The sequence below is a fragment of the Pezoporus flaviventris genome, unplaced genomic scaffold (assembly GCF_033815535.1).
Source record: "Pezoporus flaviventris isolate CSIRO_AGI_PZ_B2104156 unplaced genomic scaffold, CSIRO_AGI_Pfla_v1 ptg000015l, whole genome shotgun sequence".
In the NCBI taxonomy this organism is placed as follows: Eukaryota; Metazoa; Chordata; class Aves; order Psittaciformes; family Psittacidae; genus Pezoporus; species Pezoporus flaviventris.
The window spans coordinates 17,683,600-17,700,089 of NW_026892563.1; the positions used below are offsets into that span (position 1 = coordinate 17,683,600).

Below are 16,490 nucleotides of genomic sequence, written 5' to 3' on the forward strand. Positions count from 1 at the left end.
TCAAAAAAGTACTGCAATAAATTGACAGTTATTTATAATTGAAAATAAGTAGACAGCCAGGTAAATGAAATGGCAAAGCAGTCACAAAAATGAAATCCCTCCCACCACAGCCAAAAAAAAACCAAGAAAAGTCAACGAAGTGGCAGATCCCAGCAGCGGTTGCCACAGGCCAACCATACATCTTAAAGAGTTTCCCCTGGTTAGATCACCAGTAGCATTTCCCCAAAAATGGAGACACTCCAACCCTTCCCAATACTTTTAAGACTGTATTTTCAGCAGTGTCAACTGTCTTAATCCACTAATTTTGATGTCACAAGACTAAATAATACTACTGACAAACTGGCAACAGTATCTAAAGAAAGAGAAAGTCTGGTGAAAGAAACTGTAGACTCTGAGGCTTACAGTTAGAAAGAAAAGTATGCACTGCACCACTCCCTGAAAGATAATGAATTACTACATATATTTCATTGAAGAACAAGTTTTGGATGTGAGAACTTCTAGGTGTTATAGAGAAGTTTAATTTACACAAAAAATCTGTCTGCTCTTTTATAACTTTAAACTTTCTTCTTATTCCACTACCACCAAGCCTTTGGGAGCCTAAATTTAGTATAAACTGGGACTATCCTGGGACCCACACAGCACAATGCAATTCAGATTCAAGTTTCAGTCACGATCACTTAGTATGCAGTTCATCTGACAAGTAATCAATAAAAATGATCCTACTGTAGCAGCCAGACTTGATGTATGGTAGTCCAACCAGCAGAAGGAAGAAGGAAGGCCAGCATGGCAGACCTGGGCCAAGAGAAGCATCAATTTGGAATGCATGTCTCCTCTTCTTTGCAGGACACCACTGCTCTAAAGTCTGTCTCAGCTTCTGATTATTCTTCCATGAAGAGCAAGAGACACACTAATGCTTCCTGATGTACTGGCAGGCTAAGTTAAAGAGGAAGATGCAATAGTTTTGTCTTCGCACAACTTGCAGAAAGAAGTGGGAGAACCCTACTGAAAGCAGAAAAGCCTTCCTCTTATGAGTGTTAGCAACAAGGATAGACTGTAATAGCTGTTAATGATTAATGTATGTTATAAAATGAGAGTATAATTACTTCTAGAAAATAGCTAAGAACACAAAGTAGGTTTCTCACATTTTGTTACTGAGGTTATCCGTATTTGGTTAATTCTGAAGTACAATGGCTTTCTCTGGACATAAAAATACTAAGAGTTTATTAGCTTCCATCTTATTCTTCTGTCCAGTGGGGTGTATGTACCACAAGCCACTATAAATAAACCTGCAAAAAGATTGCACGTATGCAGTATGTCGTGCTTTTCCTCCTATACAATGAAATGGGTATAAATCTCAAAAATACATTTATTATCTCTCTAAAATTTTCTCTACAATTGATTTGTTTGTATCAACTCAAAATTCCTGTAAAAAGTCCAAATTAATTTTTAAGGATTTCATAGCTTAACTATGACAATTAAGACTATCCACTCTGCTTATTTTTCAGCTGCAGGATGGAAGTGTCCCACAACATGCTGTAGAATTTTTGCTGCCCAAAATCACTTATTAGGCTTATAAGGAATAGTATTACTCAGTTCATTTCATTTTCTTCTTCATACACCTTTTACTTTTTACTATCAAAACAGTTCCTGAAACATCTATTAGTCACCACCTATTAACAGCAATGTTAGAAGTCTAACTCAGGAAGAAAACATGCTGCAGGTCTTACAAACCCAAAACATTCAAGAAGCAACAGGTATTTGGAATGTTAGAATGTCAGAAACTTAATGGCTAAATGTATATTTTGAAGCACTGTCATTTGTGGGGTTTGCAATAGAAACTGAACTGACATACACTCAATGAATACTAAGGGTGAGAAAGCCTCATTAGAAAATTAAGACTCTGAAGAACTCTAAAACCCAGGAGTAGATAATTTGATTCATTTAACTGATGCTTACAGACAGCACACCTTTTTGAAGGCAACCAAAGAAAATTAGAAAATATTCAACAAGTAAAATGTGTGGTGTTTTTAATGAAAGTTCAGTTCAATATTTGCTTATCCATTCTTCTGTCAAATGCCCAGTGGAAATGGGGAGTGAAAAACAGGCTTGTATGGCTAGAAAGTTGAGGATGTGCATAGGAACAAAGCTAGAGAAATTGATCCTGATAAACCTGTTCTAGCAGATTTTGGACTGCACTCAAAGAAGTCAGTGGTCTTCCCAAAGACAGCTTATTCCTCAACATACAGAGAAGTCAGTAAGCTCCATAGTGACCAACTGGCACCAACAGCTCAAATAAATAGTCACAGAGTTCCCTACATCTTTGCTTTCAAGCAAAATAATTACACAGGTTGTATTTATAATAGTCTTATTTGTTCAACCTAACAGGCTTCTACACTTACAAATATTCTGACTTACAAAATTTAAGCCTTTCCATTACTAAAGCACAGGAAGAGTCCCTCAATAATTGCCATGAAAATACAGTAAGAGTAAATAGCATAATGTAGGCAAACTTGATTCTCCAGGCACTGTTTACAGAGTCTGCTGCTAGAATACTGTAAGTCTTTGCATTCTACATAAGAAAATATTAATTGTCCAGTAATAAGAAACTTTGATGTGCACCAGTCTCTCTGCTTTAATGAAATCCTATTCACATACTCATCAGTAGCTTTTAATTTTGTCTGACCACCTGTTCAACTCATTTACTCTACATCAATGGCTTTGTTATTTAACTTAACAGCACAAATTTGTAAGAAAAATTATGTACACACTACAGAACTTATACATTCTGTATGTAAGAATGTATACATTCTTACAGCATGCTAACGAAAATCAGCTAGTCTTACAAAATCTTTAGTGCAAGAATAAGACAAATTTTAAGTTCTAATTACTGAGCCTAGTATCATGCTGTCAGATTGCAGTGCTATTTTTGAATAAACATCACCTTAAAGGCAGTGAGTGGCTGACAGTACACACAACCCCCTCTGCTTCTAATGAAATTTGGAAGAATGTAATGTCCTTAAATTTGTTTCATTTAAGGTCTGGCCGGAACCAGTGCAGAGCAGTAAGTAGATTAAACCTTGACTAAATATTTATCATATTTTATCCAACAGGCTTGTGATTATAACAGGGGTTTTCTAATGAGAATAGCTGCAGTGGGCTTCATCACAATGCTAGGTTTCAGGTGCTGACAAAACTGTTCCTCTGCAGATCTTTTCCTCTTCCTTTATCTCCTCTTTTCTACAGCATGCATTCTGCATTTATGAAGCACAGAAACTGATCATGTATAGGGTTTTTTTCCCATCAAATATGATTATGACCAGCCTATAAAATGTCTACCTCTATGAAAACAGCAGAGTGTTAAAACAAGGAAATCTCCTTGCAGTTCAAAAAAAATCTGGATTTATTTAGCTTTACATTCCCATATTAGATTATACAATCACATGTTGCATTATAAAATGCAGACATAATTAGTGAGAAGAAATTATGTCTTTAGCATCAGTCATTTAATCAATACATATGTAGTAAGACTTACAACTCATATAACCTCATATTACCTTACACCTCATACAAGTGTGAGAGTACAACCCTTTACTCCCACACTTGGACACAAATTTAACAAGGTTTGAGAAGCATATGTCAGAAATCAGTAAGTCAACCAATGGCTTAAATCTGTCCTGGAAAAATAAGTTAACTCTAAATGCACGAAAAACAGATGGCATTGATTATTTTAGTTCTCATTTAATTCCAGAGAAACAAGCTACATGGAAGTTGCTTTTTGAGGCCACCATTCATAACAGCTTTAGAAGAAAGCCAGATTATTGCCTACTTAAAAACACTTATCTTCTGAGCCACTGCAGTCTCAATTCAAAGCCTACTTAGAGCCTTCTTAATAGATTACCAGCTTGGCAGACTCCAAAGCTTGTAAAAGGTAGAACAGTAAGTATGTTGTCATGACAGACCTTAATAATTCCAGTAATTTGCTCTACTGAGGTCCTGAAGACTTTTCTTAAATGAATGATGAGTAGAAGGGACACAGGAATTCTCAATGCTAAAAATCATGGAGGTGCTATTTTTAAGGAACATGAATCCTGGGGAAGCTTTGATTAATAGCAGAAAGAAATTACAAGATATACTCCTTAGCTTATCATCCTCTAAACAATTACATCAACTGCATAATATTCTCAAAGCAGCTCTTGAGGCAGAAGACATTTAACTGGTACTTCAGCTACCTAGCTAGCATTTCCTGAAGTTCCAGTCAAAACAATTTTTTCATGATACAAAAAAGACAATTCAATTTTAATTAAAATTAGACAGTCAAAATCCTTATATTGCTCATGCCAATAAAACACTCTCACCCATGAAATAATACATTTGGAAACTCAGAGAGATACAAGGTTTGCTTTTACTGTGAAGAGCTCTGAAAGCAGTAAGGTAAATCAATCATTGGGCCAATCCTTCCCCAGTTCCTTTCCCAGTCGCGTTTTTCTGTACAATAACTTTTATAGCCAACAAAACAGATGAAACTTTGTATTAACATAAGGCTGTCTACATACAGCTGTAGGTAATCCTTCATGAAATAAATGCCGGGCTCTTAGGTGGCAAGCAGATTAATACTATCAACTGCATTCACAATAAGTCATGAAGAATAGGAAAACACTTCTAAAACACCACATACACACACCTACATATTTCTAGGATCAGAAAATTAATTTGAAGAGTTTCACAAGTTGCTCTACTCAGATAAACAAGTTTCCTTCCTTAAAGACTGTTGTACCTCCCGTTCTCTCCCACTAGTAATTATATTCTCTCTTAAAAAAAAAATAAAAAAAAATACATCTAGTCAAGAAATAAAGAATTTGGACACAAAAGAACTTTTATGCAGCTCATCTGTCTCAGAGATTTTGGGATCTCTACTCCAGAACTCCCCCCCCACCCCCCCTTAAAATACTCATGGATCTATGTCCATGTTACTAGAGATTTAGATGGGCAACATCAGAGTATTGCTATTAATTCACAAAGCAAGTGTGCTCCTTTGAGATCTTACCCCTGGCAGCTAAGACAAACAACGATTCACATTTTTCTATGCAGTCTTGAGCATATTGTGATGTCCTCTGCAGCCTGCAAAGGACTTCTTGCCACTAAACAGTCTGACTTCTATTGTTTCTGTGGGACAGCAGTAAGCTATGGTAGGTTACAAATAAACGTTCACTGATAGATCAAAAGAGTTAAATCATTCAAGTTGTGGAATAAAAGAAGGATGTTCCTTTTTTTATTTTCTATTTTTTATTTTTTATGTTTAAGAGGAAGACCTCTACCACTACCACTATGCAACTGTTCTCCTACTTGGTTATTCTAATTCCAACTGGGAATATATATAAGCGATCTAGATTTTTACTCTAAATATTTACTTTTCTTACTTCAAAGATAACTGAAAAAGGGAAGGAGACAGTGAGAAAGGCACATCTACATACTTTTTTATGATTTATAAAGGCAGCATGAATAAGTTTTAGTTCAGCTTTATTTAAAAAATGTGCAAGTTCAGGCCTGGTCTCTATGACAACTACGGAACTAGTGGAATGATTCCCTCCCTTCTCAAGAGGCTGAAAAACTGAATAATTCAGAGAGGAAGAGATTTTTAATCAGACTATTTACAATCATTCAGTTTTGTTAACACCTATTTTAAGCTAACGCCTATGGAACATTTTTTGAAGAAAGGATACCTTGTTTAAGACAAAACTTTTTTCCTTGTTTAATTAAAAGGTGAAAGAAGTTCCAAAGGAACATTTGAACTTTCACTGCATCTAAGGCAAATAAGATAACCAGACCAGATTTGATATTTGTAAGATAAAGATAATTTTAAAAGAAAATGAGCTATTTATTTAAAAGCCATGTAAATCCAGCAATGTAAACCCTATGTTTCCAAAGCAACTGTTTTTCTTGCAAGAAAAGAATTCTTTTCTCTCTCCAGTCGGAACAACATTCTGCCTTCAGAAATCTTTACTACATTAAAACGTTTTTATAACTGCAACACACTACTCTTTCAAACAGTTAAAAACAGAGGAAAAGTTAACAAGTTTGGCAAAAGCTATCCATCCCTCTGCTGCTTTTTTCAAATCTAGAATTTGACCAGCATTATTTCACTCTGTCTAGCACCAAAGTCTTAGTAATAATGTAATTTATATAAATTATGAATAATCCATGCAAGTTAGCATGTTGAAGTCATATAATTTGGAGCAGAAAGAATTACAATCCTGAACGAAGAAACTGGCAGATTGCAGAAATGTACGTAATGTGTAATATACAGCAATGGAGATTCTGATCTGTCTAAACTCACCAAAGAATAGTAAAAATTTCAAGCTTTCAAGCTGTACCTCCAACTACAACAGAAATAGTCTATGCCAGTCTTAATTTTTGTAACAAATTTTGCAAGGTTCGTTACTGTCCTGGTCTGTACCAGTAAACTTCATTCTGTGATATAACTGCAATTCTCCCATCCCCTCCCATATACTCACCATATCTGTGCTAATACCGGTTGAGGTAACCCAGATTGAAAAAAAAAGTTTCTAGCTTGATCACCTATAAAATAAATAGGACATCATTTTAGAATATGCTAAAAATACCTGCAAGAAGAAAGAGGAAATAATAAGTCAAAAATATCTAAACAGAAACAACAGTAAAACCATAAATACTTAATGCTAGACATACATAACAGAGTATAAGACTTAAACTTCTCTTGTCCCTTGCAAACCTACCAGATTATTTCCAGCAAGCATGTCCTGTTAAAGTCTGAGACAATCGGCACCACATGAAGTCAACTGTGCATAAACATATAGGGAAATGGGAAGCTCATGGTTCACAGTCCCCAACCTGCATTTATGGTTCTGTTTGCAGGAATCCTACACCTTGTGAGAATAAGGAAATTTTTTATGCCAGGAAAGTATGTATCAATATAAACTCCATCTTAGATTTCTTTGGAAGTATAATGCCAGTCAGCTAGTACAAACTAAATAAAGTGATCTTTACCCTGAGAAGCCACTATTAAAGAAAGCAATGGTATATTTCCAAGTCATTTTCCAACTATCAGTTAAAGGTGAGGATAGCAAAACAGTTACAAAAGGATTAGGCATTTGGAAATAATGTGGTCTGTAAAGGAAATTTATAAACAGAACAGAAATAGCACTAAATATCCAAGGAGGTCAATAAAGCCAGTATTATTTTGTACCAATCTGTTATGTAACATTAGCAGAAACAATCAAACTGTATACTTGGAGGCATGTTTGGCTCCAATGAGATGCTGCTAAGAATCTAATTCCAATTTCACACTCTGGAAATCTTCTGGATGGATCAGACAGTAAGAAAGGAAAAACACTTCTATACCTTTCACTTCAATTGAGCACCAGAGTTTAGATAGCTCTAAAGAAAATTAAATGCAAAAAAACCAAACTGACAAAAAGTAGGCATAGTAGGCATCCTATTGCTTTTAAAACCAAAACAAATCAGTGGTGGTCCATGAAAATTTAGTAGTATCCGTATAATTCCTTTACTTGCAGCTTTGCTTCCCACAACTTCAATTGATTTTGCAATTTAGAATTTTTAAAAAGGTCATTCATGCTGATTTCACTTGTTTAAACAATCAGTTTCTGAAATAGATTTCAGTTAAATTGATACACCCTTATTTATAGAGTTCTTAACCTATTAGTGTGTTAGCATGGTGGATTGACCCCAGACAGAAACTAAGCACCCAGTCACTCTCTCACTTCCTTCCCCCCAGCAGGATGGGGAAGAGAATAGGGAGAGCAGAAGTGAGAAAATTCAGAAAACTAGTTGGCCTCAATAAAGACAGTTTCATAAGTGAAAGAGTAAAACAACAAACCAAGACATGATGCAAAGGTAATTACTCACCACCTTCCTCAGCTCAGGCTCTGAGCAATGGCTACCTTGGAAGACAACAGTCCCCCTTCTCAGTTTTTGCTGAGTATGGTGGTATGGCATAACCCTTCAGTCAGTTGAGATCAGCTGTCCCTGCTCTTTCTCCTTCCCAGTTCTTTGACCATCCCCAGCCTACTCACTGAGTGCAGAGTAAGAAATCGTGAAAGCCTTGAGGCTTTGCAAACACTGTTCAGCTATAGCCAAAACATCCAAAACACAGCACCATACAGGCTGCTGTGAGGGAAGTTAACTCCATCTCAGGCAGACTCAGCACAGTGAGCTAATTCACTGAGCACATCCAAAGCACTATAAATATCACCAGGCATCGGGGTGATTCCACATCCTAAATTCCAGCTCTACAGTTCATAAGTATCAGCTGGCTATACACAATAGAACTGCTTTACAGAGCAGTTGTAGAATTATAAATAATTATAAATCATTTTAATCCTACTTACAGAAAAATTAAGTGGCATAAACCAGGTATATAGCTGGTAAGTGTCAGAAAAACACCAGAAAACATCAGAAAAGACGGGGTTGATGTGGCAAAGCATTGGAAAAATTGGATATACATTTTTCATTTAGGCAACATTCTCATTTATGTAATTTTTCATTTTAAAAGCAAGATCTGCCCAATTTTATAAATTTGTATGCCCAAATGTCTCCCAGGCAACTCTCTCCATATTTAGGCTCATTAGTTAAGACTTTATTAAATGAAATTAGAAGTGAAAACTATTTCATTACCAGTGATAAATCCAGATGTTGGTTTCAGACTGTGGAACTGCTGATCGTGTTTAGCTCTCTCCTCCACAGTAATAGCCCAGATATCCAGGTTGCCTAGTTCAAAAGAAATGGAGAAATAAAATTAAGAAACATTATCTAAAAACTACACTATTTGTATTTCTGAGTGTAATTATAATCATACTGGACCTCTGAAAACAACATACACACAGAAGCCATTCATCCAAAGCCTATAGTTGAAAGCTTTATGAATCCTTAAATAGCCAGTTAGGACTTACAAACTTACCAGAACTATGTGATACCAAATGAAGAGGACTGCTGAGCACTGACTTATTTACCTGGCTCATTCAAAAATTAAAGTTACAACCAAGCTACTTAAAGAGCAATCAAACTTACAAATGGGCAACAAAAGACAACATCAGCACACCAGAGGATATAATGCAGATAGTTCCTAACACTAGATATTTAGGGGGTTGCAGATCATTTGCCTCTCAGAGTATACACAGCTGAAATGCAAGTTCTTTTAACTGAAAAGATACCTCAAATAATCAGTTGTGTACTACATGGTTTTGCACTATTGTAAGAGAAGAATTCTCCTTACTTGTCTAGGAAAAGTGTGATTCAACCAGATAGTAAACATTTCTCATGGGCAACAACAGCACAGGAAAGTGTGCTCCTCATTCTTCTGAGAATAAGAAATCTGAGTAAAAATATGTTACACAGACAGATTCTTCACATCACACTCATAAATTGGAGGTGAATATTTAGTTTACATTAAGATGCTCTACCCTTCCCCAGTGCAATGCTTTCTCTATTTTTGCAGCAATTTCTCTCCTCTCTCTCCTCTTGCAGACTTTTCACTTCTATCCTCCAGATTATTTGTACTCAGAGCAAACATATTTCAACTTCCACTGGAGACCTCCAGGCCTCCAATGAACTCTCTAACACCGTGTTTCAGGTTTCTCTGAACAATTTCTAACAAGTACAAATCCTGGTTTTAACATCCCTACAAGTACATTGCACCAGTGTATCTTCCTGTAACTCCTACACTATAGATAGGAATGTACTGATATGAAAGCATCCAGTTAATGGAATCACTGTTTTATTGAAGTAATAGTAAAAGATAAAATGTAGACTTGCAGAAAAATACAGAGGAGATTCAGCATTCCCTCTGTCTCAGCACTAAATTCTCAGAGATTAAATTTCAGGTAATAAGGTCCACAAACATTTACAGCAAGTATTTCAAACTACTTCAAGACTATAGTAAGATAATATAATAAGTAATATAACTGGTTGCAGAACCAGACTCAGCAGTTATGAAGAACATGAGAATTCCCCGTCTCCTGAATTACTGCTATTTAAAATCTACTTTCATGTGGCAAAATGTACTTTGGAGAGAAAAGAAAGTCGACAAGGCAAAGAAAAACATTCCTTTAAATAGTAGATTTCTTTGACAGAAGAAAAACTATATTCTTGGTAAAAAATTATCATCTCAGTTTCAGGTAACCTATATATTTCTAGAAGCAGACAGGCTAATAATATCTAATTCAATGAAAGGATGTATTAAGATTAGTCCAAAACTTCAAGAATGTTAGTGATTAAGCTCACAGAAACACTGTAAACAGATTTCATAGCTGTGCTCCCTGTGGGGATGGAACAGGATTCTTCTTTGGATGAACATCCTAAAGCGCAGGTAAGCAATTATCTCCCCCATCTTCTCATGAACTGGCTCATTCAAAAATTAGTTACAACTCTGGACAGAAGGAAAGGAATAGCGTTGATTAAGACTTTATGACCAGTATGCAGACTGAGCCAACCAGAGGCAGATGAACATCACTCCCTGTATTGGAAATGACTGCTCCTGCCTAAGATGCCGAGGCTGGATGTGGCAGAAAGAATTTCTTTATAAAGCAGAAAGACAAAAAAACCCGAACAAAGAAACCGATATGAAATTTGCAATGATTTACTGGCTCGCTCTCTCTCAATTTGAGGTATGCATGATCCAGTACCAAAAAACCCAAAAAACCCAACCAACTCTCCACCGCCAAACAACAAAATACCCCAAACGCAGCTGTTCCCATCCTTCTGCAAAGAATTCAGTAAAACACAAACCTAAAAACTCTTATGGCATGAGGTAACTAAAAATGTATTCTATTAACTGTTTTATCAGCAAATTTTGTCGATTTGTTCTCTGGAGTCTCTGTAACTGGAACACATGCACAATTGTCAATATTTACTCTTCCAGATAGAGATTCAGTTGGTATTGAAACAATAAATCTCCTTTAGGATATCTACTATGGGAAACAAATATCAAAGGAGCCAATGTTAAACCAAGCAAGCCTAGTAGCTTCTCTTCAGTCAAAAAAATATGGCTGGCATCTCTGGCATTGCCTTATTTCCATCTTCTGTTATTTGAGGAAACAATAAGAGCTATGGGAGGACATGTGGCAAGATCTTACTCAACACTAAGCCATCGTTCCTGGTTTCAGATCCTGGATGCCAATACAGAGGTGGTTTGGCTTTTCAGTACATTTGGGTACAAAGAAGGCAGTCACCAAACCACAAAATTAACTCATAAGCAAGCTATTCTCCATGCAACAGCAAGCCTCTAACCATCTTTTCTTTGACATGGCTTAGCAATCCCCTCATCTGCAAAAGGGAAGCAGTGGGCTCTCATATGAAATGAGCACTTTCTTCTCCTGGACAAATCAACAGAAGGTCAGGCATAGCACATTTCCCCCAACAATTACAAAAATCCAACCAAACCTTTTATTTTATTAGTCATCCTTAAAAGTAGCTGTGTTCTGGAATATAAATGAGTCACCCAATTTAAAAATTGGGTGCTGTGCTCTCTCCATACACAAGCCGACTTGAAAGATTCTTTAAAAAGAAAGGAAGTGAATTAAAACCAAAAAACATCATTACTGCTATTCACAAGGAGAGGGATACCAGATATTGCACATTTGGAGTGAGGGCTGTCCCAAGATGGAGACAGCATATATCTTCTCCTCTCCATCTTGTTTGGTGACTACAGGTAAGAGAAAATGTTGCATTCTCTAAAGGATGATAAATTTCCCCATAAAAACTGGAATTTTCTTGACACCATTTGTTTCCTCTCACAACATTCTTAGACTTTTGCTGTCATTCTTCTAAGAGGAGGTATGATGCTCCTTGGTAGACTTGGTTCAAGTATGAATATCATAACAAACTCCCCTCACACTGCACTACAAATTAAAGCTATTCCAGAAACTACATTAGCCCCATGCTTATTTCAGCTTCCTCTTTGTAGAACAGTCTGATGCACTACACAGAGGCCCTTCCTGGATTTTTCAGATGACTGAAGTTTGAGATGCTCTACCTTCCTCTATTATAAATGGAGAGCTAAAAAAAAATACAGCACCTTTGTTGTAATCTAAACATGGGTTTAGGGACAACAAGGAAAAGAAATTTGAAGTGATAGTATCCATAGACATCTGCAGTGCTTTTTAGTAACTAAAAAGTTCATGAATCCTCAAAGGAAAAAGCATTTCCACTTCTTAGTCGTAACTACTGCAGAATGAGGCTATGTCCTATTGCCAGTGGCTGAGTGGCCTGGACCTACCTGCCCTACAGTTACAAACTATAGGACTGTAATGGATCAATGCACAAAAAGGGATATAGCACAGCTTTTCTGTTTGACTCTTCTGAGATGCCTCAACAAAATTGTATGTTTTCTCTAATGGGTCTGCATAAACATCACAAAATCACATAAACTATCATTTCAGAAAGATACTCCACAAACAGGAACACTTCCATAGAGAACATATTCAGAAAGCAGCAGATTTATGCAGAGTTTTTGTATATCAGAATAGCTCAGAATACACTATAAACAACTTACCCCCAAAAGGTGTTGGAAACTGAGCCATGGTTCTGTAAGTTTTAGCTTGCTAAGAGATGCCTGAAAGAGAAAAACCAAAACAGGTAATCAATTACAGTATCCTCCATTTTCAATATATTTTCTGTATTACCATACAGAATCATAGAATAGTTGGGGTTAGAAAGGACCTTAAGATCATCTAGTTCCAACCCCCCTGCCATGGGCAGGGACACCTTACACTAAATCATATCACCCAAGGCCTCGTCCAACCTGGTCTTGAACACTGCCAGGGATGGAGCATTCACAACCTCCCGGGGCAACCCATTCCAGTGCCTCACCACCCTAACAGGAAAGAATTTCCTTCCTATATAATTAATTAATACAGCAAAAATAAAGGCAATGAAGAAGTAGGAGCATTTAAATACTATCAGCAAAAACTGTTACAAGAGAACTAATTTTTTGGTACCACGCTATGCATCCATGAGTGAGTTTTCATGTTAGCAAACAGCTACATTTCAGTTCTGTTCCAAGAATGCCCTCAAAAACAATCTTCACTGGTCTAGTAAAGAAGAGAGTTAAGTCAGCTACAACAGGCAAGATCTCAGCAACACGGCTCAAGGCTACGTTACTTTATGGCACGTTAGAGCTCTGCTCATACTTAAGAGCAAAATTGGCTCTATTTCCAACTGTTGAAAACATACAACATTGTCAGCAATCTGGTTTTTATTCCTGAGAGAAAAAAATCATGAAATGCACCATCTTGCTTGGATTTCCTTTGTTTTAAATAAAGTACATTAAAAACTGAAACTAGATTTCAAGACTGCTTTACCCCAAACTAGCCCACAAATTTAATAAGTACGTCCCCATGAACAAAGTGCTAAAGGTGACATGGCAAGCAAAAACGCATTGGTTGGTGGGAGACATTCTTAACACTGCTTGCTTTTCAAATGAAAGCAAACTTCACAGTCTAGAAATTTAATCTTTAAAGAAAAAAGGGAAAACATTTTTCTTACTCCACACAAAGACTGACATGAACTGCCTGAGCTAAGAGGACAATAGCTAGCAATGGAGCCACAAAACAATACAAAAGCAGCCTCTTGTCCTACTAGATTCCACTCGTGTTTTCCAGGCAACAGGAAAAAAGCAAAAGGAAACAGAATCAGGAGAATAATTTAGACTGTTTGAACAGCAGCAGAAATTTATCAATATCACTAAGAAAAGGCACTAACTTCCATGAACAATTTCCTTTTGTCTGAATTTCTTGTTCGCTCCCCTCCCCAACCCTCTTTCACACTTCCCACATACTCTTGGCTTCCAACTTAGGAACCTACTATATATATACACACCACAGATGTCACTGCAGAAAAACCCACAGCGCTTTTATAAGCCAGTCTCCCCACCAGTTGTAATTGAGGGAACTATGAGAAAAAAGCTATTTTTTTTCTCATAACTTGGCAGAGCAGCCAAGCGTGGTACATGACTCAGAAACCTTCTCCCAAATGCCAGGTAACACAGCCGATGCTAATTCCATGCTCAGCAAGCATTATCTCAAAAGTTTAAAACCACATGCAAACTGATACAGTATTTTCAGAATAAGCTATTTCAGTAGTATGGTTCTTCCAAAAGCACTTCTCAAGTGCTAGATGACCAGCACTTTAATCTCAGCTTATACTTTCTTACTGTACTCTGTTAAAGGCATTGGCTCTATTATGTTTCTATTTCTTAAACCTGCAAGCAAATCCTAGGGAAGGAGAAAAAAAAGAAGAAAAAAAAAAAAAAAGAAAACAAGAAAACGGAAGTTTTCTGAACTTCCACACATGCACCATGGAACCTTACAGCACAGGCAGTTTTTACACTTGAGTGTTAAAAAGGTAACAGGAGAGAGACTGGCAGAGCACAGATTCTCTTCCTACTTCAATTTCCCAGAGTTTGCAGAAGGACAGGAAAAGCATCCAGGACAGCCACAGGAGGACAAGAGACTTGCAAAGGAGAACTAGAAGGTGGGTTGGGGAACGGATGGGGATGGGTGGTGCTTGTTTTTGGGTTTGTTTGGTTTTTTTTCAAGATAATAAAGCTTAAGTATTGTAAATACTAAGATAAAAGAGTGAATAAAAAGATTAAAAGTGTTCAGCCACTTAAGGGAAGATACACCTCCACAGGTTACTACTCCAAATAAATTGGTAGTTTATTCCTGCTTTACCTTGAACACATCAGAAATGGGTGAGGGAGTGGGAATTCTCAAGACTAGCCCTGTGCTGGATGCCAAAGAAAGTATAAAATCATTCCAAAGAGCTTCTGGAGAGAAAGAAGGGGGGGGAGGGGAGAAGGAGGATGGGGTTAGCAGCAGAAAGCAGATTAAATAGTGATAGGTAAAATGGAGAAAAGAAGAAGAAGGCTATGTTTAAACCTGAGAGACTGAAAAAGAAAATTAAAGAAACTGCAGACAGACACCCAGTAGAAAGCAAACAGAGGGAGATAAAGATCAGCGTACTCCAGGAAGAGAGCAATTTAAGTTTGCTGTTTATTGCCAATATCACACCCAACTTCCACAACCAGAGGTTTCATTTTACATGCCCAAGGTGACGGCGTAAGCCTTAACTCTGCAGGAATCAAACTTCACAACTGTGTACAGTTGATTCCAAAAGCTCGGGGTTTGTTATATAGGAAAACGAAGGCTAAAAGACATCATGAATTTCAAAGCATTCCAATATTGAATTCATAGGCTTTTGATTAAGTATAAAAAAGCTGGACAACCTGCCCTGTGAGGAAGCCTGAAGGGCTTAGGTCTTTTCTCCCTGGAGGAGGTTCAAGGGGTACCTCATTAGAGTGTTCCAGTACTTAAACAGTGGTTACAAACAGGACAGAGGCTCTCAAGACAGAGGGCAATGGGTACAAGTTGCACTATGAAAGGTTTCTTCTCGATACAAGAAAAAAATTTTTTACAGCGAGATCAATCATTGGAACAACCTCCTCAAGGATGTGACAGAGTGCCTGTCACTGGAGGTTTTCAATATGTGGTTGGACAGGGTGCTAGATAATGTCATCTAGGCTCCTGCTCCCATGAAAGGTCAGACCAGATGGTCTTTCGAGATCTATTCTGCTCCAGGCTGTTCTATGATTCTGGGTTTAGGGTTGAAGATCTCTGGGGATGGAGACCAGGTACAATTTATGCAAAAAAAAAACATCTGGCATAGTTATTTTATTATAAATTACCATATACTTGCAAATTATCGTAATGCAAATACAAGCACAGACATACCACTTTGCAACATTATTCTGAAATAGTAACAAGCTGTTCTAGATCTGCATTCCTTGTACCCTAATCTCTACTGATTACAGTAACAGTGTTACTCTTCTGACTTTCTTGCTCCTCCTGACACCCCCAAAAAGAGAGAATACATGACAGCACAAAGCAAAAATTATGCAGGAATCACCTGACCAGAAAGCTAACAAAAAAAAAACAAACAATAATTTTTCGCTAACTAACTACCGATACTCATATTTGTGGGAATTTAGGTACCTCAGCAATTTTTTGAACTCTGACAAATTCCTTTGACATTGACAAACAAGTTCAGAAATTATTCAAACAGGAAGAAGGAGAGACAATAAGAGGAACCATAACTGCACTGTCAGTCAACTGTATGCACTTTCCTTAGAAAGCCAGCCCCAAACTCTTACCATAAGCAAAATTATGCTAGTAATGAACTGATTAGTACAGTCGATCAAATAGTCTGTTTTCCACAAGAATCAGAAGATGCAATGGATATTTTACATTATTTAGAAAGAACAATTAAGAACACTGACTTCACAAAAAAAGCTTATGCCATCACCGCACTGAGATTTAACAAACAGATCCAATATTAAACACTTCTCTCTAACATACAGCACTTGGGCTATGAAAAACTTACACACACCATAAACCACTAAACACTACAATCATTCACAAGTTCCATATTTCCCAATTCTC

At 37.0% G+C, this 16,490-nt stretch overlaps 1 protein-coding gene across 10 annotated transcripts in view; it reads right to left on the bottom strand.

Moving 5' to 3' along the window:
• ITSN1 (intersectin 1) overlaps positions 1 to 16,490 on the bottom strand; it is a 136,418-nt gene that overhangs the window by 92,515 nt on the left and 27,413 nt on the right. For 9 of the 10 annotated variants that reach the window (XM_061453654.1, XM_061453647.1, XM_061453645.1 and 6 more), the window contains exons 2-4: positions 12,545 to 12,604; positions 8,671 to 8,763; positions 6,513 to 6,576 (exon numbers count right to left, since the gene is read on the bottom strand). In XM_061453654.1, coding sequence (XP_061309638.1) covers positions 6,513 to 6,576; positions 8,671 to 8,763; positions 12,545 to 12,572 — 185 coding nt within the window. In that variant the 5' untranslated portion in view covers positions 12,573 to 12,604. Of the gene's footprint in view, positions 1 to 6,512; positions 6,577 to 8,670; positions 8,764 to 12,544; positions 12,605 to 16,490 lie in introns of those variants that run through there. The other variant, XM_061453655.1, reaches the window with a different exon arrangement.